General features: G+C 43.8%; 5 protein-coding genes and 3 pseudogenes across 6 annotated transcripts; 5 read left to right on the top strand and 3 right to left on the bottom strand.

Moving 5' to 3' along the window:
* Window positions 1–719: 719 nt before the first annotated feature.
* On the bottom strand, window positions 720–18,595 carry LOC147449359 (uncharacterized). Its single transcript, XM_086521810.1, has 7 exons — window positions 18,456–18,595; window positions 13,523–13,775; window positions 13,318–13,428; window positions 12,990–13,229; window positions 12,782–12,911; window positions 1,199–1,303; window positions 720–1,116 (listed from the first exon to the last, which is right to left on the bottom strand). The coding sequence occupies exons 1-7, from the start codon at window positions 18,460–18,462 to the stop codon at window positions 886–888; spliced, it is 1,077 nt and encodes a 358-aa protein (XP_086377936.1). The 5' UTR covers window positions 18,463–18,595; the 3' UTR covers window positions 720–885.
* On the top strand, window positions 1,695–2,899 carry LOC147449363 (uncharacterized). The gene has a single exon (XM_086521811.1). The coding sequence runs from the start codon at window positions 2,282–2,284 to the stop codon at window positions 2,897–2,899; it is 618 nt and encodes a 205-aa protein (XP_086377937.1). The 5' UTR covers window positions 1,695–2,281.
* Window positions 3,907–5,118, top strand: LOC147449362 (uncharacterized). The gene has a single exon (XM_086521809.1). The coding sequence runs from the start codon at window positions 3,935–3,937 to the stop codon at window positions 5,105–5,107; it is 1,173 nt and encodes a 390-aa protein (XP_086377935.1). The 5' UTR covers window positions 3,907–3,934; the 3' UTR covers window positions 5,108–5,118.
* Window positions 6,472–10,460, top strand: LOC147449361 (uncharacterized). Its single transcript, XM_086521812.1, has one exon. It carries the CDS (start codon window positions 6,487–6,489, stop codon window positions 6,922–6,924), a length of 438 nt encoding a protein of 145 aa, XP_086377938.1. The 5' UTR covers window positions 6,472–6,486; the 3' UTR covers window positions 6,925–10,460.
* Window positions 14,063–17,190, top strand: LOC147449360 (exocyst complex component EXO70A1-like). The gene has a single exon (XM_086522609.1). The coding sequence runs from the start codon at window positions 14,986–14,988 to the stop codon at window positions 16,645–16,647; it is 1,662 nt and encodes a 553-aa protein (XP_086378735.1). The 5' UTR covers window positions 14,063–14,985; the 3' UTR covers window positions 16,648–17,190.
* Window positions 18,473–20,990, bottom strand: LOC147449358 (uncharacterized; annotated as a pseudogene). The gene is made up of 3 exons (XR_015189428.1): window positions 19,658–20,990; window positions 19,459–19,557; window positions 18,473–19,360 (listed from the first exon to the last, which is right to left on the bottom strand). The product of XR_015189428.1 is annotated as an uncharacterized LOC147449358 (transcript).
* Window positions 20,991–21,137: 147 nt separating this feature from the next.
* On the top strand, window positions 21,138–21,853 carry LOC147449357 (uncharacterized; annotated as a pseudogene).
* A 1,275-nt stretch (window positions 21,854–23,128) lies between these two features.
* LOC147449356 (uncharacterized) lies at window positions 23,129–24,038 on the bottom strand (annotated as a pseudogene).
* Between the last annotated feature and the right edge of the window lie 278 nt (window positions 24,039–24,316).

The following is a 24,316-nucleotide window of genomic DNA, read 5'->3' as shown; positions in this document are numbered from 1 at the left end:
ATTTGGTACAAGATATGTAGAATCTGACACTTAGCGTAAAATCTGCTACCTTTATAAAAAATATGAAAATCAAAAGCTTGTTAATACTAGAGCTTGACATAGAAACCAAGAAAACTTGTTAGTGTTAGATTTGGCAGTTGATTTAGAGTTTGGTATCAGGTTCCATAATGAAACTTGATAGTTGTCATTGGTGCAAGGTACATGGTACATGGTACGTAACTTGAAACTTGGAGCGTATGATGCTTGTAGTTGGTGCATGGTACATGGTACGTAACTTGAAACTTGGAGCGTATGATGCTTGGTACTTTGAAACGTCATAGTCCAAATCTTCATCTTAAAAAAAACATTGTAAGCCTTTTTAACAATGTGTAAACCGACTGGGCGAAAAGCCACAGGCGGTGACCCAAACCAGGACAACAACAACTGAACAAAAAGACTAACGTCCCTAGCGATATTTCTTTTATATTCTTAAAGACTTGCACAAGAGTGCTATAAGATCAAAATGCCTTAATTTTGAGAAGTAGAGCAACTAACAGAAAACCTAGGACTAAGTTTCACATGCCACATCATCATTTGGTAGCACAATGACCATGAATTCAATCCATCTTTTTTTAAAATATATATATAAAGACAAATAAATAACATTGAGATGGTTACTTAGGTTAATTATCTTATCGACAAATAATTAATTGTTTGACAATAGACAAATTCAATGCTGCAACAAACACATGTTAGTATATATCATCAGTAAGTTTATGTACATGTGTCCAAAATGTGTGGTGATCAATCCTCACATATACAAAACAAATCTCATCATCACATACGATGTAGCAATGCACACTGAAAAATACATATATAACGATCCCAAATATACAAAAGAAATCTCTACGCAGGATCACTATGTGATCCATCACTACTGGAAGACTGACTATCATCGGTCTCATGATCGCTAGTGCCACCACCACTGGTCCGAACCATGGGACTACGACTGTCCCCATCTCTGCGATCGTCACCATCATGGCCAGTGATTGGGCCGCTGCTCCTCTCAGCCTCTCGACGTCGCCCCTCGGCCTCCTGTCGAGCCACCTCTGTCATATCAGCCTCCCCATGCTGCTCCTGTATTAGTTAGTGAAATAAAAAAAGAATATATTAGAGTTACCATGAAAAAAAAACTACAAAGCAAAACAAAGATACGTACAAGTGGATCTGGAGTGTTAGTAAGTGTCTGACACAAAGCACGATAGCCGCAATATGTGGCGTACTCTATCTCATGTGTCGTCGATGCACGACCATAGTTTTTCGTCTACATTAAGACACAACCAAAGACTTATTAATTTTTGCATTCAATAATACTACCTTTAAAAGTTAAAATGTGAATGGTCTATACTCACAAATGTGGCCACAAATCCATCCCGTCCCATCCGCCCTAGTCTAGATGTGTGACGTAAAGCTACTCTTTTTCTTGCTGCCTCTTAAGCAAATTTGAATAAACAAAATAACATAGATTAGAGAAAGTTAGAATCAATCTAGGAAAGTTCATATTAATTCTAATATATATTACCAAAGGCACACACCTTTTGTTGGGAAAAATTAATGCGTAGGCGCATCTCCTTGCGGAAGAATTGCCATGTCTCCATGCAAATGGTTGCCTTTCTCTTGTTTGACGGAACCATACAATAGCGCCTGATTATTTTTTAAATTACAATAAGCGTCAGAATATACCATATAACTACTAGACTTCATTGTTTTGTTACTTTTATTGAATTTTTTATTTTGGTCATTTGATAAATGTCTCATGTTTTTATGGTAATTGAAATCCAGATTCGAATCAATCAGAGGGTACACCACCACCTCCTACTAGTGGTAGCCGGGGTACACAGAGTTCCGATACTGCACATGAACCCGTTTACGATGATTTCTACTATGAGGAGCCTATTATATGCTGGTGTGCTCGTTGTTGCGGCACGTATCGCAGGCCACGACGGGAGTGCTTTTCACATCAGATGACTTATGGTACTTTTGAGCGAGCACCACCACCTGAGGAGCGACATCGACTTATGGTATATTTCTGATCTCCCTTTGTTTGATATTGGAGTTTTAAAAATCAAAGAGTAAAATATATAATGTAACTAGATTATATATGTAGGTATCTTCACTTGATGGCGAGGATGACTTTACTACCAGTGGTGCACATGTCTCTCACACACGGCACAGACAGGTCATTTGTCAGTTGCAGCTCGAGGTTTCTCGACATCCTCTACCTCCTCCATTGGAGGCTGAGATGGGTGGAGATCATCCACTGCCTACTCATTTACAGGATCTAGTACAGAGCTACGATCGTAGACGATACGGAGGCTGGCAAGGAGGACCACTTCCTTCAGATGGAGTGGTTTTTGGCTTTTGGGGCAATCGCTACATGATTGCTCCGTCCACCATCAGTGGAGCGGAACGAGGCGTCTTTATTGCACAGGATTTGCATGTGCCCCCTCATTCAGAGGTCACCCTTATGTCTTTTTGTGGACCTATATATAGATGGGGTCCATGGCATCAGCTCACTCGCTACATCCAGAGCATGACTACTTATGGATTATGTCTCAATGCAGCCTCTCTTTCTGCTAGAGGGATTACACATGCAAAAGGCCAAAGACTCTATGTTGATGGAAGACCTTACTCTCAAGGAAACATAGCAGGTTTAATCAATAGTAGTCGAGGGAGAAGTACAAGAACCAATTGCACATTTGTGGAGTGTGAGAATAGTCATGAACCAAGACACATGACTAGGGATGTACCAAGATATATAGTTGTCCATGCTATTAAATCATTACGTGCTGGTGATGAATTGCTAGTCAATTATGGATGGCGTAGACCTCCACGAGCACCCTTAACAGATGAGGGTTAAGAGCTCATTGTATACAATTCCTAATGTTATTTTGAACTCTTGTACCCTAATTCTACACTTTAATTTTCATTACGTTTCATGCTGTCGCTAATTTATTTTGATATTATTTTTTGTTGTTTCCAAATGTTATTGAATTCCATGCACATCTCTCTCTCCTTTTATATATAAGCATGCTATTGATACAATCTTCTTTACCTTCAAATATGCAGATTCCAGATTATGACATCGATAACGTCACAAATCAACATTCACATGACGTATCTCAAATGTCAATAGAGTGCATGAGGATCCAACGCAGGAGTGATCCTAATACGTATGCAAGACTAAAAGAACAATATTCTAAGGACTTTAATGGACGTGATGATATCTTTGATAATGACGATGGCATGACTGATTTTATTGAGGATTGGCATCAAAATGATAGTGCGAGCGATATTCCTAAAAACGAGAAGTATCTTCGAGAAGAAGCTCTAAAGCATATCTACGAAGGAAGCCAACTGACACGACTAAGTGCAAGCTTACTTATTCTTAATCTTCAAACCCGTTTTGGATGGAGTAATGTATCCGTTTCAGCACTATTGAAGTATGTATACATCTAACATATTTGTTTGCTACACTCTAAACATTGGTGCTTGTTATTGATCATATTTTAATCAACTTGCAGGCTAGTCTCTCAAAAGTTCTTGCCGACAAGCAATTCCCTTCCTGCATCACACAATGAGGTGAAGAAGATGATAAGTAGTCTTGGACTTGACTATTCTTCTATACATGCATGTCCCAACGATTGTATTTTATATAGACATCAGTACCAGGACAATGTGACATGCCCAAAATGTCGAATGCCTCGTTATAAAGACGAGAAAGGTAAGGTCCCTAGAAAGGTATTGAGACATTTTCCCTTGGCTCCGCGTATAAAACATATGTTTCAAAGTCCTGAATTAGCTAAGCTTATGACATGGGGAGCGGAGCACAAGAGCAAAGATGGAGTAATGCGAATTCCGCAGGATAGTCTGCATTTGAGCATATTGATTCGCTATGGCCAGATTTGCAAAAGAATCACGCAATTTAAAGATGGGTGTAGCATTAGATGGTGTGAATCCATTTTCTATAAAATCAAGTAAATGGTCTACATGGCCGGTGGTAGTTATTAACTATAATCTACCCCCATATCTTAGTATTAAGAAAGAGCATTTAATGCTCTCACTCTTAATCCCAGGAAAGCGACAAGTTAAAGACCTGAATGTATATTTGGCTCCTCTCATTGACGATCTTCAAGATTTGTGGAGAGGGATTGATGTCGTGGATATGTCAAGAAGCATTGGTGAAAGGCAGTTCATTGTTCGTGGGATTTTAGCATGGACTATCCACGACTTTACAGGATATGGTTTTTGCTCAGGTAAATGGTTTAGATATATACATTTTCTCATATGTTTTTTGTATATTTATTGTGCTAATAATCTTTGTTATGTTTTTCATGCAGGAATATGTACCAAGGGCTATAAAGCTTGTCCTATGTGTGGTGATTGGTTGAGATCAACTTATAGCAAAAACCTCAACAAAAATATATATCTTCGACACAGACGATTTTTGCCTGAAGAGCATCATCTACGAAATAGAAGGCAAGCCATACATTTCAACGGGAAGGTAGAAGAAGGGAAATGTCCAATACCAAACACACCAAAGGATTGGTATCTAAAGTGGACTGTTGGGCCCGCTATCGATGCGGAGTCGGAGATCATAAGCGGTGATGATGATGACGCTATGAAGGTGCGAGCCAGAGGAAAACGTTCTCTGACTCAAAGTCCTTCGATATGGTACACTTTGGAATATTGGAAGGATTTGAAGATATGTCATCTTCTTGATCCTATGCATATATTTAAGAACGTTGGTCATTCGTTATGGCAACGCCTTGTTGGCTTGAAAGACACAATGGCAGCAAGAAATGACTTAAAGGATCGAAACTCAAAGCCTAATCTATGGCCACTTTCTGATGAAACTGGACGTGACACAACCTATGAGCCTGCCCCATGGGTACTCAACGCAGAAGAGGTGCAGACTATCAACAAGAGGATTCATTTGATTCGTACGCCTACAGGATATGGAGCATCTTGTCGAAACATGTTCACTTTAGATAACAAGAGCTTGTCTGGTTTAAAAACACATGATTGGCACAATTTTGTGAAGGTAATGTTTTATCAATCTTCGTAAGTATTTATTTTCTTGCATGTTTTGTTTATTGGATTAATCATGTATACAACATGTTCTACCCCTTGTTATTGATGGATGTACTACCCAAGGAGTCCGAGACGTAATATATCGCTTTGGATTGCTTGCAAGGTATTTATCGCTCATTAAATTTTAGTGTAAAATTTTAGTTGATAAGTTCTTAATTCAAATATAACTTTAATTTCTTCTTTCTTTTATTGATAGATGGATTACATCTAAAGAAATTGACAAAGGGTTAATTCCACAAAAGAAGCGTGAATGTATAGAGCTTCTTTGTTTAATGAAGAAGGAACTTCCAACCTCCTTTTTTGATATCCAAGTTCATCTGCCAATCCATCTAGTGGACGAGATAGAGCTTGTTGGTGTTGTTTCTACTCGATGGATGTTTTGGGCCGAGAGATTTATGGGAGTACTGAAAGGTTATGTATGTCAAAAAGCAAGACCAGAGGGTTCTATGGCGAAAGGATGGATGCTTGAAGAATGCATGTATTACGTTTGTGAATATCTTGAGCAAGCCGATTTTGAAGCTCCACGCGTATGGACAAATGCGTCTTCTTCTACCATATCAGACGAGGTATTGTCTGGTAACGGAGTCCCTTTTCGACTTAAGATCCAAGATAGTTTGGATATTTCTACTTTCATTGTCTATAATAGCGAATGCATGCAACAATTTGTTGAGGAGTATGAGGAGAAACTTGTGAACCAACGAGTTGGCAGACGTAAAAACAGGAGATCCAGACGTCAAACCAACGTAAATAACATCGAAGACGTACCTACTTTCATGGATTGGTTATACACCCGTATGCAACGGGCGGATAGAGATCATGAGACAATCTCAAGGGAACAGAGAGAGTTTATGATCGGATGTGAAAGAAAGGTAACTTTTGGGTTTTGAAAACTTTAAACTAAACAAGCAATATTCCTTTTTTTCTTATATCATTTATATATTGATCTAGGCTCGAATGTATACAAACATGTGAGCTTATGGTCAACATCTTCGAATAAAAGCTATTGACGACTTACGTCTAACTCAAGATTCTTCCGTTGTTGCCTCTTTCAAGCAATTATCACGTGCAAGTTCAAGAGACACAAATCTTGTTGATAGTGAACTAGGTTATGTGGGAACCATAGTCGTCATTTATGAAATATCGTATCGGATCTTCAAACAGGTGAATGAAATCCCTCTTCATACAACAATGACATGTAGATTTCTTGAAGTTATACATAATTCTAAAGTTTTGATTCGTGCATTTTGACAGGTGATTCTGAAGGCGGATTGGTTTCGTGCCGAGTATAAAGGCAATAGTGCCACAACGAGAAGAGAACCATCTAAATTTTGGCCCGTCGACTCCTCAAAGTTAATGCGTGCAACAAGAGAGCCTTACATTCTGCCAACTCATGTTGAGCAAGCATTCTTTTACAAGAACCCAGATTCTCATCCATGGTGGCAAGTTGTGCATGTCCAACCTAGAGGTCGTCAGTTGTTTGATAGCGTTGACCCTGAGGAAGCAAATCACGATGAATTGGTAACATCTTCGAATCTAGACACATCCATGTTAGAGACGTGTAAAATTTCCCTTGCCGATCATGATGACATTGTAGATGATGATGAGAACGACAACCATCCGTACTCTGACACTACAGACACTGAAGAGGAAGAAATAGTGGATGTCGAGCACACGGAGGAAATGAACGTCAACACAGATTTAACGGCAGAGGAGTTTGAAGAAGTAAACAAAGATAATGAAGATGAAATTTTATTGACGGTTAATCTCAGAGATGACGATGAGGACTATTAGCCGTGCATATCAACTCACAAATCAACCTATATTGGGTAAGATTTAATCTCGCAGTAATTCATTTTGTTAAGTAATGATTTTTATTCTTTTGAAATCTTACTAATAAGGGTGGGTGGTGGGGAGTCTCGTGGTGATAGCCTCATATGGCTAGTGTCAGGGTTCGATTCCCTTCAGACTTGTTTTTCTTTTTGTAGCTATGTACAAGGTAATCAAAACACGCCGCTGCTCAAGATACGAGGACGCTGCCACCTACAGTGAAGCCCATCTGAAAAGCCTAGCATTTTACATGACAGATCAGCCCTGGCGTTTTTGCACTGCAGATCAGTCCCGACAGCAGCAGAAGACAGATCAACCCTAGCATTAGCAGATTCCACAGCAAGATAGCAGATCAGTCCTAGCGTTTTTGCATCAGCATAACCATCCAGCATTTTGTAGATCTACCGCGACGAAACCCAGATCTAGACCAACGTTTTCAGTTTTCAGCAATCAGACTCCGCCGTAGAATCATCGAACCTCGCAGACCTCACCTTCCCGCAGCAGTTCCTCACCGCATGGTCAGATCCACGAACGTTTGCAGTTTCAACCCAAAAAACGTAGATTTCAGCATCTGCGTTTTCAGCCCATCGTCGTTGCATCGTCGTCATCGACATAGAGTCAAAATTAAGTGGATAAAGATTCGCAGATTTCAGCCATAGCGTTTTTCAAATTCCGGTCCGTCTCGTTGTCGTCCTGATCTTCGTCGACATTGTCGGCAAGTCCATAGCATATGATTGTTTACGCTTTGCTCAAGATGACTGCTCCGAACTATGCTCAAGGTTCCTTTTAGTTCTTATGGAAGGGAGAGCCTTCCGTTCTTAATCGAAAGTGCTATGATCACAAACAAAGTGAATGGACACTGTGCGTGCAAGTGTAGAGACTAAGAGATAGAGAGAGAAGAGAAATACGACACCAAAGACGTAAAACCCTCCTCCGAAGGCCCCACTTTCGTCGGCGAGAGCGGTCTACTATTGATTGCACAAAGTGGTACAATGCGGATGCAATGGACTGATGCAACTTGGGACTATGCCGGTGACGACGACGGTGATGACGACAACGACTTTAGGGCTGAAATCTGTGGTCTTCTATCTGCTGAATTTCAGGACTGTTTCGGTGGCTGAAAATGACTGTTTTGGCTGCGTTTTCGAGGGCTAAAAATGGAGATCTTCTCCAACCAACTAGGGTTGATTTGGGGCTGTTAAAAATGCTGATCTGCTGCGTTTTTATACTGCTGAATTTGCGTTTTTCTACTGCTTGTATAGCTTCCCATTCTTGAGTGTGGCTTGTATAGCTTCCCTCCGCAAGGGTGATCACCCAAGGTAGAGACCTCTCGTCGGCCAAGGACCCTCGAGGTCACGTCTCACGAAGTCGACTCAAGAGGACGAGTGACTGTGGAGGGTCTCGGAACCCGCCTATGCATAGAGACCCGTAACACTCTCCCCACCTACGAGAGAGCACGATGTCCTCATCGAGTATATTCGATTTGAGCAAAATTGTAGCCTTGTCCCTACTGTCTGCTTTAACCGAGCAGGCTGCCCACTCCCCTGTAGACATGGATGTCACGTACATAGCATGTAAACTATGCCATAAAGCATGAGCTGTATTCTCCCTCGAGACCTGCCACTAAACAGACTCAACCAGATGCAAACGAAGCGTAGACATTGCTAACTCATCAAGATCCTGCCAATCATCATCACGCATAGACTTGGGCTTCACCGATAAACCACGCAAGGGTTTATCCTGTCCCAAATCCGCCAATGCAACAAGCATATGCTCCTTCCAAGCAACAAAATCTGCACCATCAAACTCTGTCAGACCATAACGCTGGAAGTCAAATGAAAAATCAGCCATAATGCTCGCAAAAGAGCAACCAACAATGACTAGCAAATGTCAACCAAATCAGCCCTAAACTGGCTCGAATCGCATCAACAAAAGTCTGTAAATATGGCTCAAAACCTGATGCAAAATTACACCAATAACCGTGCAAAACCACTCACAAAATCACAAGTCAATATGACTCAATCGCGCATAAATATCTGACAAAATTTTGGCAGAGTCTCCTTTGTAACTGGAGCAAAGTCTCAACAGTAAACCTCAAAGAGACAATAATATATGCCACAATGGCCAATCCAGGAATAAACTCGACCGGAATCACCTTACAAAGTCATACATATAAGCATACCCGCTCTTGCCGGAGTACCACTCAACGGCACCTCAAATGACATACATGTGAGTGATGATTGCTGCCAAAATACCTTCCAATCGATGACCAAATGTCTGCTAGATAACTTTAGCAACATTTTGCAAAACCTTGCAAGATCTGTCGCTATGCACAATGCGAAATACGGCACACAAGGGCATACACAAGTGACTCCAAACTCCAACCAAATGATGGCTGAAAATCACCTATCAAGGTGAGAGTAAACTCAACCACTAAACTGTCAAAGAGCAACCTGCGAATACGTAGAAGCTATGGCGAGAACCTGAATAAAATCCAACAGAGTTTCTTCTATAAATTGAGCCAAATCTCAAATAATCTCAGCCATAAACAAATGCACAAATCCATATATGGCAAAACGCCAAGACCATGGCAACATAGCTCACTCTCGCATAAGTGGCTCTCTGGACAAATGCATATCCAAAAACCTGTGTACACCTATGAATCTGCTGGTTGCTGCAGAAAATACTCCGTGTGTGTGAGATATACCAAAAACAATGTTTTTGGGACCCGAAAGGGCACAAACAAACCTGTTGCTGTACCTGCTGTAATTCAAAGCAGAATTTCAGCAAGTAGACATCGCCATCGCTTCCAGAGCGTGCCAAAACCCTGACCTAGACTCCTGGATCATGTAGATCTGATTCTCTATGATCGAGCTACGCAAAAAACTGCGTTTTAGAGCCCGAAAATGGCAAAAAACGAGTTGCACATAGTCTTGAACCTGCTCCTGCTCCACTCTGTGTGATGCAATGTCCTCTCAATGCAAGCTCCAATGCAAGGGCTCTGCCACAATAGCATCCAAGCACTCGAATTTCAAGCTCTCCTCCGCCGAGCACTTCTCTATCGAGCTCCACTGAGCTCAAAGCTCCTCTCACCAAGGAAGCCGCAACCGCCTCCTCGACCAAGCTTGACCACACCAAGCTCCTAAGCTCCAAAGACAATCCGCCTCAAGATTCTCCCCATTGGAATTCCTCCCTTTGCATCGCCCTTGATTGTAACCTCCATGAAGTGCCAACCGTACCAGTAGCATAACCGTCATCAATGTGCCCCCACTACTTACTTGGGGACCCCACGCCCGTAGGCCTGCTAGTAATTTCATCCAAAATGGCCTGGCATACAGCCCGCTGCCCGGTGTCGAATAACCCCCATTCGGGCCAGTACCGGTTAAGGTATAATAGCATGTGCCTAATCACTCGCACAGCACAGCTCCCCGAATGAAAGGTGGGCTGGTGCTGATCGGAGCCCGCCCTCTTACAATGCGTAGTCGTGTTGCATTCGCACTCAGTGGCTCGCCCGTCTCTTCGAGGCTCGCCCGTCTCTTCGAGGGGAAACACATCGGCCATACATAACCTGCCCCAGCATTGCTGTTCTTCTCGTACCTGCATATCTCACCCTACACCTTAGTTGTTTGCTGGCCCTCCGACTCAGCCCAATACCTCCTAGTTGTGGTACATCCCCGATTATGCGATCTAGTCCTTGGCTGCCTGGTATGATGTCGAGTCCACCTGACTCGCTCCGCATCCTCTTGCAACCTACCTTGTCACGGTGGGATCCAACGGCCATCTGTGGCCTGCATTTGTGCCAGCACTCATCTTGCTACATTCTGTCTGTCAGAACCAGCAAACGGCTCTAACCCTTCGAGCTTAATCCCGCATCGGCCAAGTATGTTCCAGCGTGCTGTTAGCTCAATACCTCCGCGCATTCGGGTCATTCCGTAAACAAATGCATCCCCGCATGGGTAACCTTCTCCCGGGTCCCATATGCATATCTTCACCTCCAGTAGGTCACTATCCACAAGCCCAAGCAGCCCTGCTTGCCACACATGACTTGGGTAGTCGCATTTTTTAACACCCATCACCGAACCACGCGGCGAACTGTAACCACGCAGCGATTAATCCCACTGGGTTTGCCTCAGCTAGCTTATGGCTCGCGTACACTAGTCTATAAGGCCCCTTCAGGGACATTCCCAATCGGGTCTCCATGACCTCCTTCGTGACCCAATGACCTTGCACCACTGTCAATTCATAACCCTAGTCACACCTTGCTGACCACCTTTTCCGGGTAATCCCACAATCATCCTTCCGATGTGTGCTCCAAGCCAGTAGGCTTGTTGCTAACCTTCCTGTTTTCCCAACCGCCATTTGGTCCAAGCTATTCGCAGCCATACTATGAACACCATTTGCTGAGGGGTTCGGCCTCATGCACACACCCCAACTTAGCGGTATACCGTAGGTTATACGCATATCAGCAGACCCTGCAGGGCTCACATCCTTTATCTTCACTTCACAATCAAGCATCACGACCACAGTGCCACATTCCAGGTTCGCCACATCTCCTCTCAATTCTTCGCATACGAATGGCTTATTGCCATGGATTTCCACAATCCCCTTCTCGGGCAATTCGAAGGTAGCAACCTGTAGGTCGCTCCGTGTCGCATGCTCCAGCTCTCCCCTCTCGTGTGGGGGATAGGAGACCGCAGGGTTCACTTGGAGCAGAAGCTCAGCAACCATCGACAGAAGAAGCTCAGCAACCTAGCGTTTTTGGAGACCCATCACCTAGCCTTTTTGACAGTTTTCAGCATGGCATTTTTCAGCAATGAAAGACCAGCAAATTGAGCCCCTAAAGAGTAGCACATTCAGCCCCAAGAAACCTCAGTTTTTAGCCCTAAACCTGCAGATTTTCAGCGTCAAAGACCTACAGAACAATCCCAAAATCAGCGTTTTTGGACATAGTCGTAGATTTCAGCCCATAGCGTTTTTGGACAGCAGATACGAGATTGCAAATTTCAGCCCTTAGGACGGTGTCGTCATCCCCTTCGTCATTGCCGACATAGCCTAGACTTGCATCAGTTCCATGCATTCAGCTTGATCCAGTTGGTGCTCTCCTACGCGATTGCAGCTATGAAGTTACACCTACCTCCATTGGGTTACTAGCATGGGAGCTTTTGATGGACCAGAAAAACCAAGTCGATCTTGTTCTAACGGAGGTCGTGATGCCCTGTTTATCAGGCATAGGTCTATTGGGGTGAATTATGAACCATGGGGTCCTCAAGCACATTCCGGTTATCATGATGTCCTCTCATGACTCCATGAATTCCATTTTCAAATGCTTGTCAAAGGGAGCTGTGGACTTTCTTGTGAAACAAGTGAGGAAAAATGAACTGAAGAAGCACTTGCAGCATCTTTGGAGGAGGTGCCATAGTTCAAGGACCTGAGCATTGGGAAGATAAAGATTTTGATCTAAGAGGAGTGGCTGCTGCAACGAATGCACCTTTTCTAGAACTTGTGCCATCAACACACGAAAATTCTAGGACAACTGAAAGCGTTGAGGATGCTCATTTGGCTGGACACCATGTACATTTGATTTGTCTCATATGGTCCCAAGCGGCGAGCATGATAGAAGAGAGGAAAAATCATGCACCCCAACAATGCATGGTGCACCCTTGCGAGAGTTGCCTACAGCCTGCCTCTACTATACGCTACACCTACTCAGAGAGCAGCTCCGACCGATTTCCACCTTGACAGATCGAGAGTCAAGAGACGAGAGAGAGAGAGAGAGAGAGAGAGAGAGAGATGTTAAAAATATTTCTTTCTTTCTACTTACCGTGCTGCGTCGCGTCGATGACCCATGAGTTTGCACATTTGCTTGACCATCAATATGAGACTCCCATCCTGTCCCATACTCCGTCTCTAGTGTGTTGAGAACATATTTCTTGTCATCCTCATGCTGATCTCTACAGTGTAAAACAAAGCCGATTCGTAATTCAACTAACAAACTAAAATTTATATTTTTTATGTTAATTAATACTTACTCCCATGGTATATGAACTTGCTTTAGATAAGACGAGCAGAGGTCTCCCATCCGACATTTCAGGGCGATGCCGGCTCCGAGCTGGAGGATAGCCCCGTCAGGCAAGATGTCGCATGTGACACCCAAGCTGCCAATGCACGTGCGCATTGGTGGAGGTGGAGGCACTGATGGGGGAGCTGGCGGTTGAGGCGGTGTCTCACGAGTCAATCGGCCTAGTGGCGTGCTACTCTGCCGGTGATGCCTACATGCAGTATAAACATACGGCAGATTAGATGAGAGTTCTTAAAAACTACTTGATATTTAATTCATAATCACCATAATAGATATACCTCCGAGACTGACAGCCACTAGCTTGTGAATCAGGTGTCAACTGAGTACTAGGAGGTACATTAGGAGTAAGCCGCTGACTCTCATGATGTGATGTACCTGGAATAGGAGTCCTAAGCAAACAAAGACATCAAGGGAATACATATATTAAGATTTCTATATTAAAAAAAAGAATGACATTACTACTTTATCAATCGAGAAGATTACCGATGTGCTATGGTCTGATCTGTATGAGAGGAAGTCTCCACTCCTGCGTGTGGCTGGGAGGATGTACCCTCTCCAGGACGTACGGGCAAACTGAATCGCCCAAGAAACTCGATGGAGCTGTCTAAACTGGCGTCATCCATCTCCATATAATCTGACATAGCCTCTGTCAAAGCCTCTCCTGATAGTCCAGTGGTACGTAGCAAAGTCTTTATGAACGTCAACTTCACTCTATGACCCTGGTCACTCATCGTATCTGTATATTTAAAACAAACCATATGTCAAACTAACACAAACATCATATCTGCATGTAATATCAATGCAAGTAAAAATATTAATAGGTCAAGAATCTACAGATGAGGTCGAAGCAGCCATGAATGGAGTGGACTACAACAAAATAGATCAAACAAAAATGCTACAGATGCTTCAAAAGGTTATGAATCAAATGCAAGATCAGGTAGCAAAACTAAAAGAGAAACACGCTCAGTAACAAATTCAATGCAAGAGTAAGCTACATGAGAGATTTGATGGTTTGTGGTCGAATGCAGCACGAGCTTATAACCATATGGCAGATGTGGACAAAATGAAGCAGACCTGGATGTATTCTTGGAAAGGACTCAACCTGAGCTATATGCTGTTGTTGGCAACGCTTTCGCTGCCTACTCTCACATGGTATCAGACGTTGAGGTTCTTCTCCCAAGCCGACAATCCCCTGCTGATTGCTTCCGTAACGAAAAACTCCCTCAAAACTGAGATCGCTCCCCCTTGGTGGCTGTGTTTTCTACAAACAGCAGCGTTTTCACCTCTCAGGCTGCGTTTTCTGTGCTATGGAGCCAGATCAGCCATCGCTACTCCCTTCTCTCTCAACCCTGAAGGGATTACCCCAGCCATCGCTACTCCCTTCTCTCTCACCCCTGAAGGGATTACCCCAGATCAGCCGTTGATAAAGCACTTGCAGCAGCGTTTTCAGCATTAGACACAGTACCAGATCAACCCCTTGAAGCATTGCAGAGAACCCCCATTTTCAGCCATAAAAACGCAGCAAAACAGTCATTTTCAGCCACCCGAAACAGCCCAAAGATTTGCAGAATTTCAGCAGTTATTTGCAGAATTTCAGCAGTTAGATGACCACAAATTTCAGCCCTAAAGTCGTCATCGTCATCACCGTCGTCGTCATCGGCAGGTCCCAAGTTGCATCAGTCCATTGCATACGCATTGTACAACTTTGTGCAATTAAAAAGTAGACCACTCTCGCCGACGAGAGTGGGGCCTTCGGAGGAGGGTTTTACGTCTCTGGTGTCATTGACAAAGCTGTTGCCCCCGCATCTGCCGTGCTGAAAGTCTTTAATGCCATGCATGACCTCGAGCACTCTCTCTTATGTGATCCCTAGCATGATCTCATCGGCTACATTAGTCTCATCTCCCGCCTTGAGGAGGCTATCTGCTTTCTGTCTCAAAATTGCCCTATGGCCATTGAATGGCTTAAGAAATTTGTTGATTTTTTAGATTATAATGAGGTCCTTCAAGATGCACCCATGAAAAGAATTTCATCTCATCTCAAGCTTCTGCAAGCATGTCAATCCAGCGGAGATTGGGCTAAGCTTGATGGAGGACTTCACTCCGTGTCCCTAGACAGGCTGGAGGGTGAATTTGAGAGAATCCTTTCTGTTGATAGCTTGCTAGTCCCTCCTCTTTGTACTGAAGTGTTAAGGAAATCTGATTCTAGGAGCGACAGAAAGCGTCAATCACAGAATTTGAAGAGCTTGCACCTAATCATGCAAAAGCTGGTCTCCAATGGAAGGACCCATAGAAGTATGGAAATTTTCATTGAAACTCGCGTGCGAGTTTTTAGAGAGAGTATGAAGGCTCTACCACTTAATTTTCTGCAAATTAAGTCTGGCTCAAAGGTTGATTGGAAAATCTTAGGAATGTACATTGGCCCATGGACACAACATATGGAGGTAGTTGTTAAGTCAATCTGTGAGCCAGAGTATCAGCTTTGTAGTCAGGTTTTCGAAAAGCTTGCCTTTGAAGATTGGGGAGGCAGCTTTGGCAAAATTGTCGTGTCTAGAGGTTTACTAGAGCTTTTACATTTTGGGGAAGTAGCAGTAAACAGTCCAGATGAACCACAGAAACTCTTCAAGCTTCTTGACATGTTTGAAGCCATGACTAACTTGAGACAATTGTTTGGAAGGCTCTTTGGGGGCCCAGGATGCAAGGATGTTCAACAGAGGATGAAAGGTTTACTGAAGTTGATAGTGCAAGGTGCTCATGACATTTTTTTGGAGCTAAAGCAGCAAATAGAGAATCAGAGAGGCTCGAAGGCACCCATTGATGGCAGTCTGCCAAAGGTTTTGAGCTTTGTGATAGGATATGTCAAGCACTTGGTTGGAGATTTCTATGGACCGATCATGACCAAGGTGCTTATAATATATCGAAGTTGGAAAGATAATGTTCAGGACAAGACAAGCACAGAAACTCTGCTTTCTAAAGCGGTCCTAAGTGTGATGAATGCACTTGTGCTAAATGTCAATGAATGGGCAAAGTCTTTCAAGGAGGACCCAGTCTTGTATCATCTCTTCCTTTGCAATAACTTCTGGTACCTTGCTGTGAATTGCCAAGCATCAGAGTTCAAGCTTCTTCTGGGTGAGTCTTGGCTTAAAGAGCAACAGCAGCAAGCTGAGATTAATATCTCTATGTATATGAAGGAGGGCTGGGCAGAGATAATTCATCATCTGAATATACCAGGGGTTACGACCTTGACAGGTAGCCGTGCCGCGGCTCGAGACCTCCTCAAGACCAAGCTCAAGGCATTCAATGCAGCATTTGAGGAGCTTTATCAGATGCATGTGAAGTGGATTCTTGTGGATGCAGAGCTGCGAGAAAGGATCGGTATAAAGGTGGTGAAATTAGTAGTCCCAGCTTACAGAACTTACCTTCAGAACTATGGACTTTTGTTAGAACAAGATGGCACTAAGAGCAAGTATGTGAAGTATTCTGCACAGAGCTTGGAAAGGATACTTGGAAGCCTCTTTCAAGGGCGATCTGAGAGAATTCTCAGTGGGTCTGATGAGAAATTGAATGGGTCAGCTGCCATTGCACACCCAACCACTGTTAGTGTTGTATGATTTTTACTTGAGTGAAATTAAACCTACAGCATTAGTGTTAAGCATTGGTATGGTTGTTGTTGAGCCTGTCTTAGTTGAAGGAGTTCCCTGATTTTAGATTTCCCACATTTGTGTGTGTAGCCATTGCCTTGTTGAGCAGTTGCCTCCAAGGTAGGGGCATAAAGGTTGGTGACGGTAGCAGTAGTAGTTGCAGGTCCGATGGCTAATCAAACTTCCTGAGCTGAGAAGGATCAATTTTCCATGCATGCAGGCCCTGTTTTCTTGTGTTGACAAGCTTGTTTAAGCATATTTTGAGTAGCACATTTTGTCACCATCTGGGCTTCTCGGCTCAGTATTAGTTGCTTTTGCCTTTCTTGTTTTTGGGTTATCGACAAGCTTGATTGAGGAAAACTTGAGTAGCATACTTCGTCACCCCTCGGCTTCTATTATCCAAGTAAGTTACTCAGGCCTCCTTTCTCAACATGGAGTGCTGACAAGCTTGTTTGAACATATCTTGTTCTCATTTTGGTGAACCCAGGCATCGAGACAGTGGGTGAACTCCCCCTCTGCTAGCATAGCACCCCCTAATTCCACCTATTTTTAGGAGACCATAATCAGTCTTCAAGACCCAGATTCATAGATCCTCTCCCTCTCACCATCGTTAACAGAACTTCCTCTCTCTCCTACCCGTTTGGCCACACCTTTGAATTACATAAACCTGCGGTATTGCATTTTTCACTAAAGAGGCAAGTGATGAAGAAGAAAAGGGGGGGGGGGGGGGGGGGGGGGGGGGGGGTACCTGCTCTTCTTTTGCGTATTTTGCTGTAGCGCTGCCGTGGAGCTGGGTACTATGTATAATTTCCCGCGAGTCACGTTTGAAAGGCTTTGCAACAATAATATAGAAATGCCTCGTCGCATGAGAGAAGGGCAGTGTGCAGGCGTCGCTAGGAGCCTCGTTTCTCTGCGTCGTTTAAGCAAGGTTCAATTTGAAGCGTCGATTATGCCACGGCTACAAATTCAAGCCGTCGATTATGCAACGGCAGTCGTTGTTTATGCGACGGCCGATTTTTTTTTAAAAAAATATCCTTGCTTATACGACTGAAACCTCGTCTATGCGACGCGTTCGTCATCGGTTAAACGACGCCCATCAATTATTAGTCCCTCCCAAACCCCCCCTATGGCTAGTAGTGAAAAGTGGCGGACCGAAGACACGTTTCTTGTGGTATCAATATAAATGTGGAGAGCGGTGACAACTCCACACCTTTTTTTTTTTTTTAACGCACAAACATCACGATGCACCAAATGCATCTCTCTCCATCTTTATTATAATGTGCAAATTTTCACCTCCATATATCTTTTAATGCAAAATCTCATTTGTGATACGAGGTCATAGAGTTTTTGGCAAAAGCTTCAAAGAGAGATGCTATGGAGCCATCATCACAAGCTATGTCATGCGGTAAAATCCACACCACTATCACTTTTTTTACTTCTTGCCATATACATAGTGAAGCAATCAAGGCATACTAGTTGGACCCATAGGTCATATTTGACCTCCAAGAACGATAATAATCTCTCTCTCTCTCTCTCTCTCTCTCTCTCTCTCTCTCTCTCTCTCACACACACACACACACACACACACTTTCTAAAATAGATTCGGGTGCACATATTTAATGCAAACAAGAACCCATGGCATATTACAAACATATGGCTTGCTATTGACCTCTATGATAAAAATTTGGCAGATATTATGATGCATTGCCAAAGTAATGCTACTTTGATTAACATATATGTAACCACTATCAAAATGCTCAGCTTTAGGTATTATGTACCTTGCATGGACGTCTACTCAAATGTTAAAAGCCAACTCCTGAACAACTCTGCCGATGGAAGGACGATCTCTTGGGTTGCTCTGGGTACAGGCAAGTCCTAGATGAAGCAGCCACTAAACTCTTCTTCGTCATAGTGGTGGGCCTCCCTGCGAATATTCCCACGAGCTGCATCAAAGAGTCTCTCCTGCTCGAGGAGTGTCCAAGCATACTCATGAATGGCCCTTCTTCCCAATAGCAGCTCCAGCACCACAACTCCAAAGCTGTACAAGTCTGCTTTCAATCCTACATTGCCACTTGCAAGGTACTCCGGTGCTTTATACCCAGCAGTTTTCGAAATATCTGTCATGTCACCTCATCAGTTTCTCCATCTAAGAGAAATCTGGCTAACTCAAAATTCCCCAGACATGCTTCCTGACCATCGTCTAGAAAAATGATGTTCGGGTTCACATCCCCATCCAAGACCAGTGGTGAGAACTCATTTTGAAGGAAACATAAAGCTGAGGCAAGCCCACAGACAATCTTGTACTTCTGTGCCTAAGTAAGCTGGGTGACTCCGTCCGGCCTCAAGTATTTTGAGAGGGGCCCCCCTGGCATGAACTTGCAGACCAGCAGAAGGTTGCCTTCTTCATAGCAAAATCCAAGATTGGGCACAATGTTTGGATGACTTATCCTGCCTGATACCTCTAGCTCTGTCAAGAATGCCAACACACTTCCGTCTGTGAAGTCTTTGACCGCCACAACTTGACCATCCGGCAGTCTACCTATGAAAACACGTCCAAATCTACCACCCCATCTTATTTGGTTATTGGTACCGAAGCCGTCTGTGGCACGGTGAAGCTCTTGATAAGAAAATTTCCGGAGGGGGAACCCGCATTGTTTCACTGATCCATCAACCAAATCCCATCCTTGAGAACAAATTTAAGGAAAATGTTTAGAAAAAGAATTACCGGTTTTGCCTACAGAGGAGCCTCGTCTCTAACAGAATACTCACACCTGCACCCACCTGAATCAGGAATCATCACGTACTCTTCTTGCTTCCGACCTTTATCAGGGCTGCCCCTAAAGCGACCAAGTACTTTCGAAACAAGATCTGTCAACCTAGCTGCAAAATTTGATCACTGTATAACTTGTCAAATTTGATCCATAAAAACAAAAAAGTCAAATCATTTTAAAAAAGAGCGTCTAATCTGACAGGTGCACACATTGTTTGATTTTGGCAGCTGCTTCAATTTGCTCTCTCAATTTGCTTTCCAATTCATTGTACCAGGACATTTCAATTGTGATAGTCATGGACTTCGTAGTGAACCCCCTTGTCGCTGCAAAAACCCAATCAGCCCCTAGTGTCTGTTCCAATTTTCCTTTCATAAGTAGAGAACATGATGGACTTGCACTTTTGAGAAGAATGCCCTTTAGATGTCATAATGTTCGGGAAATCTGTGCAAAAGGAGGCCTCTTTTCTGGATTGGTATGCCAACATCTTTCAACGTAGCTTGCTAGATATGGGGGGCAACTGCTTGATAAGATTGGTCTTTCCCCTCTCAATAATCTTTTGTGAAGATCTTTAAGCTTGCCACCATCATCAAATGGAACCTTGGCAGTGAGTATTTCATAGCACACCATGGCAAAACTGTAAACATCTGCTTTCTTTGTGTATTTTCTCTCGAAGTCTCTCTTGGCGTCAACTTTAAAGACTTCAGGAGCTCTCCAATAGGTTGTGCCAGTATGCAAGGTTGTGTACTTCGAACTTGTGTACTTTGCTTTAGACATCCCAAAGTCTGCAACCTTTACTCGCATGTGGCGGCCTCCTTGAGTGCTATCACCTGAAATCTGGTTGCAAACTAGCAATTTTTTAGACTTCAAGTCACGGTGCATGATGTGCAAGCCATGAAGATACTCCATCCCCTTGGCAATTTGAAGCATAAGATCTACAGCTATAAGAAGGGGCAATGGAGGAGAACCAACTGTGCAACGCTTATCTATTGCACATTTCAGATCCATGTCCATGGAACGATTTTTTCATGTTACTAGGCTACATTTTTTCATGGAACGATTTGAAGTGCAGCAGATAAGTTGAAGCACATTCGGGTGCCTCAACCTGGCTTGAATTGCTGCTTCCTTCCCAAAAAAACACTCATCCACATCAAAAAACTCTTTCTGTGCAAACCTTTGGCCAAACCATTCAACCTCGTGTACTGTGGCAAAAGCACCATGCCCAATTGATTGCTTGATTGTGAACTGAAGAGGATCTACCCACAAGGACTCTAATAACCTATCATTTGATGCGCCCACAATTCTTTCATTCTCCAATTTTCGAAGCAAGTATCTCGCCATGCAACACTGTGCCATCACTTCTTCCTGCAAATTTGTAGGCAGATCTTTTTGTGAGAGCTGATTTTCCCATTCAGCAATATCATGCTTCAAGGCATTGATCATTTGCAAACTATCATCCTCTTGAGATGCGTCAGCCCATATAGCATTCAATGAGCTAAAGACTTCAGCCTCCGATTCAGCAATTACAATGGATAGCTGGAACATAGCTTGGTGTATGACACAAAAGCACCATATCAGGTCATGAAGGCAGACATCTTGCGCTTCACTAGTGAAGGCTAGTGTTAGTGCCTTTCTGACCCACCCATCTTGAGAGGAGCAATCCTACAAGAATTTGTGACCTTGGAGCATTGCATGGTGAAGCTCGGAGAGGCAAGGTTGGAACGATGCTCTGATGACTGTGGAGGAGTCGTTGGGTGACATAGTCAATGGCGAGGGTATAGGAGCGAGCAAGGCAGCTGCAGCATTGGGTGCGATGCAGGACGAAATTGGAGGGGCTACTGGCGACATCTTGAATGGAAGTGGAGAGCTCCTGCAGGGAAACACAGAGGGGATCGTGTTCTATCAAGGGCACGCTTTCAATCCAGCTGCTCTTGCCCTGCTGCCCAGTCGCCAGTCAGAAGAGAGCGGGTCGATTTGCTCCACAGGCTCCGGTTCACCCTTCAATTGCACAAAATTGTGCAATAAGCAGCAAGCGCTAATAACCAAGGGAGCAAAAGGAAGAGTATGTCCCTACGACTGCAAAAAAGTCGTTATTATATCGAATCTGAGAGGATGCACAGCTATCAAAAGCAGTCGATGCTGCTTCTGTCGGTGTTGTCCTCAACACCAAGCTACGCGAGCATTCCTCCTGTAGAAGTTGGCGGCATGAAGTTGAGCAGCAGGGCGTTGCAGGTGGACGAGGACCTGGGAAGAGGTCGAAATCTTTTTTGTATAGGATAAAAGGTGTGATTCGCAATCACGTCAAACGGCTGGCTGAGTTGGTTAGCTTGGAATTCGCTCACCGGTCCGTCAGAGCTCAAATCCGGAAATCGGATTCGAATTTTGTTGCTCTGTGTACGCCAAGCTAGGAAATGAGTTACAATGTAGGATCTCAGAAGATTCATGTACAATATAATAGCAAACCCACCAGTATGTACCCACCAGGGAAAAGAATGCGCTGTCAATTTTTTAATATACCAAATGCATTCTCAACCTTAACCCTACCCTTCGCCATATGTCTATCAAAAACATTATTTTGTGGCAAGTCTTACCCACCTTTGGATTTATAAGCTTTGAGAAGAAAACTCGTTGGTTTATACATTGAATCCCCCACAATATACGGCCTCACTCTCAAGCCGCTCACTTCTAGAAGAGGCGTACTCATAACCTCGTTCCGCTTCATTTGAGCATATATTGTAGACCCCTTGAAGACTATGGAGTCGTGTGTTCCTCCTGGTGCACTACAAACCACATTCCAAATATTTTTCTGGAGTCGACAATGCCCTGAAGAAGAATGTTGTGGAATCCATGGCTACTAAGATACTGTGCAGGAAAAAAGTCGCCTTGAGGCTTACGTGCAAGCTTTATGTGAGTGCCATCAACTGCATCACACATGTTCGGTAGGTCCGTAATGTCCTGAAAATCTTCTATAATCTTTGCTAATCGCCTTCCTGAAGGCGTCTCTAAGTGGGTCTAGACAAGCATCTCCTGAGTGGTGAGTGCTCTAATGATAAGGTTGGCGTACTTTCTAATGGTAGAATCTCCCATCCCAAATAATTGACATAATGTTCTTGCGGAATGGCCATATGCAAGTCTCCATAGCAGGCAACCAAGTGCTTGATCAGCTTGGATGGGAACCCTAGACCATCCATGCACATCAGGACACGGGAGATGGGGCAAGATCAATTCTTTCAGCTCATGAAATGCCTCGTAAGACATCCTATAATACATCCTAAAAATAGCTTGACAATTTAGTCGCCCTGATGTCCAAATAGCTGAGTGGATGACATTCCAAAATGTCACCTGCCTAGGGAAGCACCACCACACCCGTGGCTCCATCCCAACCAAACCCTCCTCTATCAAACCAAACATGGATGCAATGCAACAGACTACACAACCAATCAAACAAAAATACATAGACTGCATTGTATGCCTCCTACGATCCTGCCCTGGGTCTTCCTCACTAGGGGACACAAGATGCAAATTTAGCAACAACAAAAGAAGTAGTTCAGCTGCATCAATATCATCCATCCTACATTTCCAAAAAAAAAAATAACGCATTAAAAAATAATACCAAGCAAAACTCTTATTCCATTTAATTCCTCCCTCCCTCACTCCCTCCCTCAAAAACAATTTTACGGCGATTAGTAAAGTACCTTGGGTTTGGTGACAATCTTTGCGAGGTCTAGTCGAAATTTTATGTACATCTCCATTCGTCGAGCCTCCTCATCCATCCTGAGCTTCAACAATCTTTCCTCTCGGGCAGCCCGCTCCTTCTCGCAGTCTTTCATTGTTTGGGCCATCCCTTTCATCCCCTCCCCGCACTTTGGCAATAGATCCTAGAGATGTGTGTTTGGGCTCTTTCACTTTTTGCGCTTTAACTCCAAGAAGGTTATTGACCTGAGGGATTCGTGTTGCATCCCCCGCATCCACTGCGCCTGCCACACTCGCAGTCTCCTCTACAATAGTCTCACCCTCCCCTCGACCCTTGCCCCCTGTCTCCCCACCAATCTCTCCCTCCCCCTCATCCTCTCCATCATTGCACCCATCTCCCTGTTGAGTGCCCTGACTCCCTGCATGAGTGCTTTGCGAGCTAGCACTATCAAAGGCTCCGGGAATCCCCACACATCGTGGAGTGGATGACCACAAAGTGTCGACCACCTCGAAGTATTCCCATGTGGACCTTACCCCCCTAATGGTTGTTGTTTTAGATTTTTCTTTTTTATATTTTTTTCTAAGAGTGTATATGTTGTTCCTTACCTGCTTTGGTGGAAAGGTGCCAGTTACCTCATTGTTTAATTGCAATGTAACTTTGTCCCAGTCTTTCGGTCTCAAATTGCCTTTGTTCACATGAGACCATCGATCTTCGTAGTGTTTAAGCAAGGTCGATGTTGCGGTTTCGTCCCACACTGGTATCGCCACACGAGGGCGTTTAGCCCCCTTGGTCGACTCACTAGATGAGGTCACAGGAGGACGCAATGGAACAATAGATGGGACAGTGGATAGAAGAGAAGGCCTAACATTCAATACGGGCATGGTCATAGAAGCCCCCATGCGAGGAGGCCTGAAGCCTTGGGGAATCAACGGGGAAACTGTTGAAGATGATGAAACAGGAAACAGAAGGAAGACAGCAACTCAGAGTAGGAAGAAGATGGAGAAGGAGAAGACACAGAGCTTGTGTACGAGATCTCTGTAGTCTCTCACTCTGTATTGGAATAATAATTGTGTATACAAACTCAGAGCTACAAAGCTTATATGAAACCCTAAGAGATAAGGTGTCCTTTCACACCGGATGTCCAAGGGGAAAAACCCAGTGGGAGAAAAGTGCCCCT

The sequence above is a fragment of the Adiantum capillus-veneris genome, chromosome 10 (genome assembly GCF_014529385.1).
Source record: "Adiantum capillus-veneris isolate H3 chromosome 10, ASM1452938v2, whole genome shotgun sequence".
Taxonomy (NCBI): Eukaryota; Viridiplantae; Streptophyta; class Polypodiopsida; order Polypodiales; family Pteridaceae; genus Adiantum; species Adiantum capillus-veneris.
Note: the sequence above shows the minus strand (reverse complement) of the source record. Positions and strands in the feature narration are given on the sequence as shown.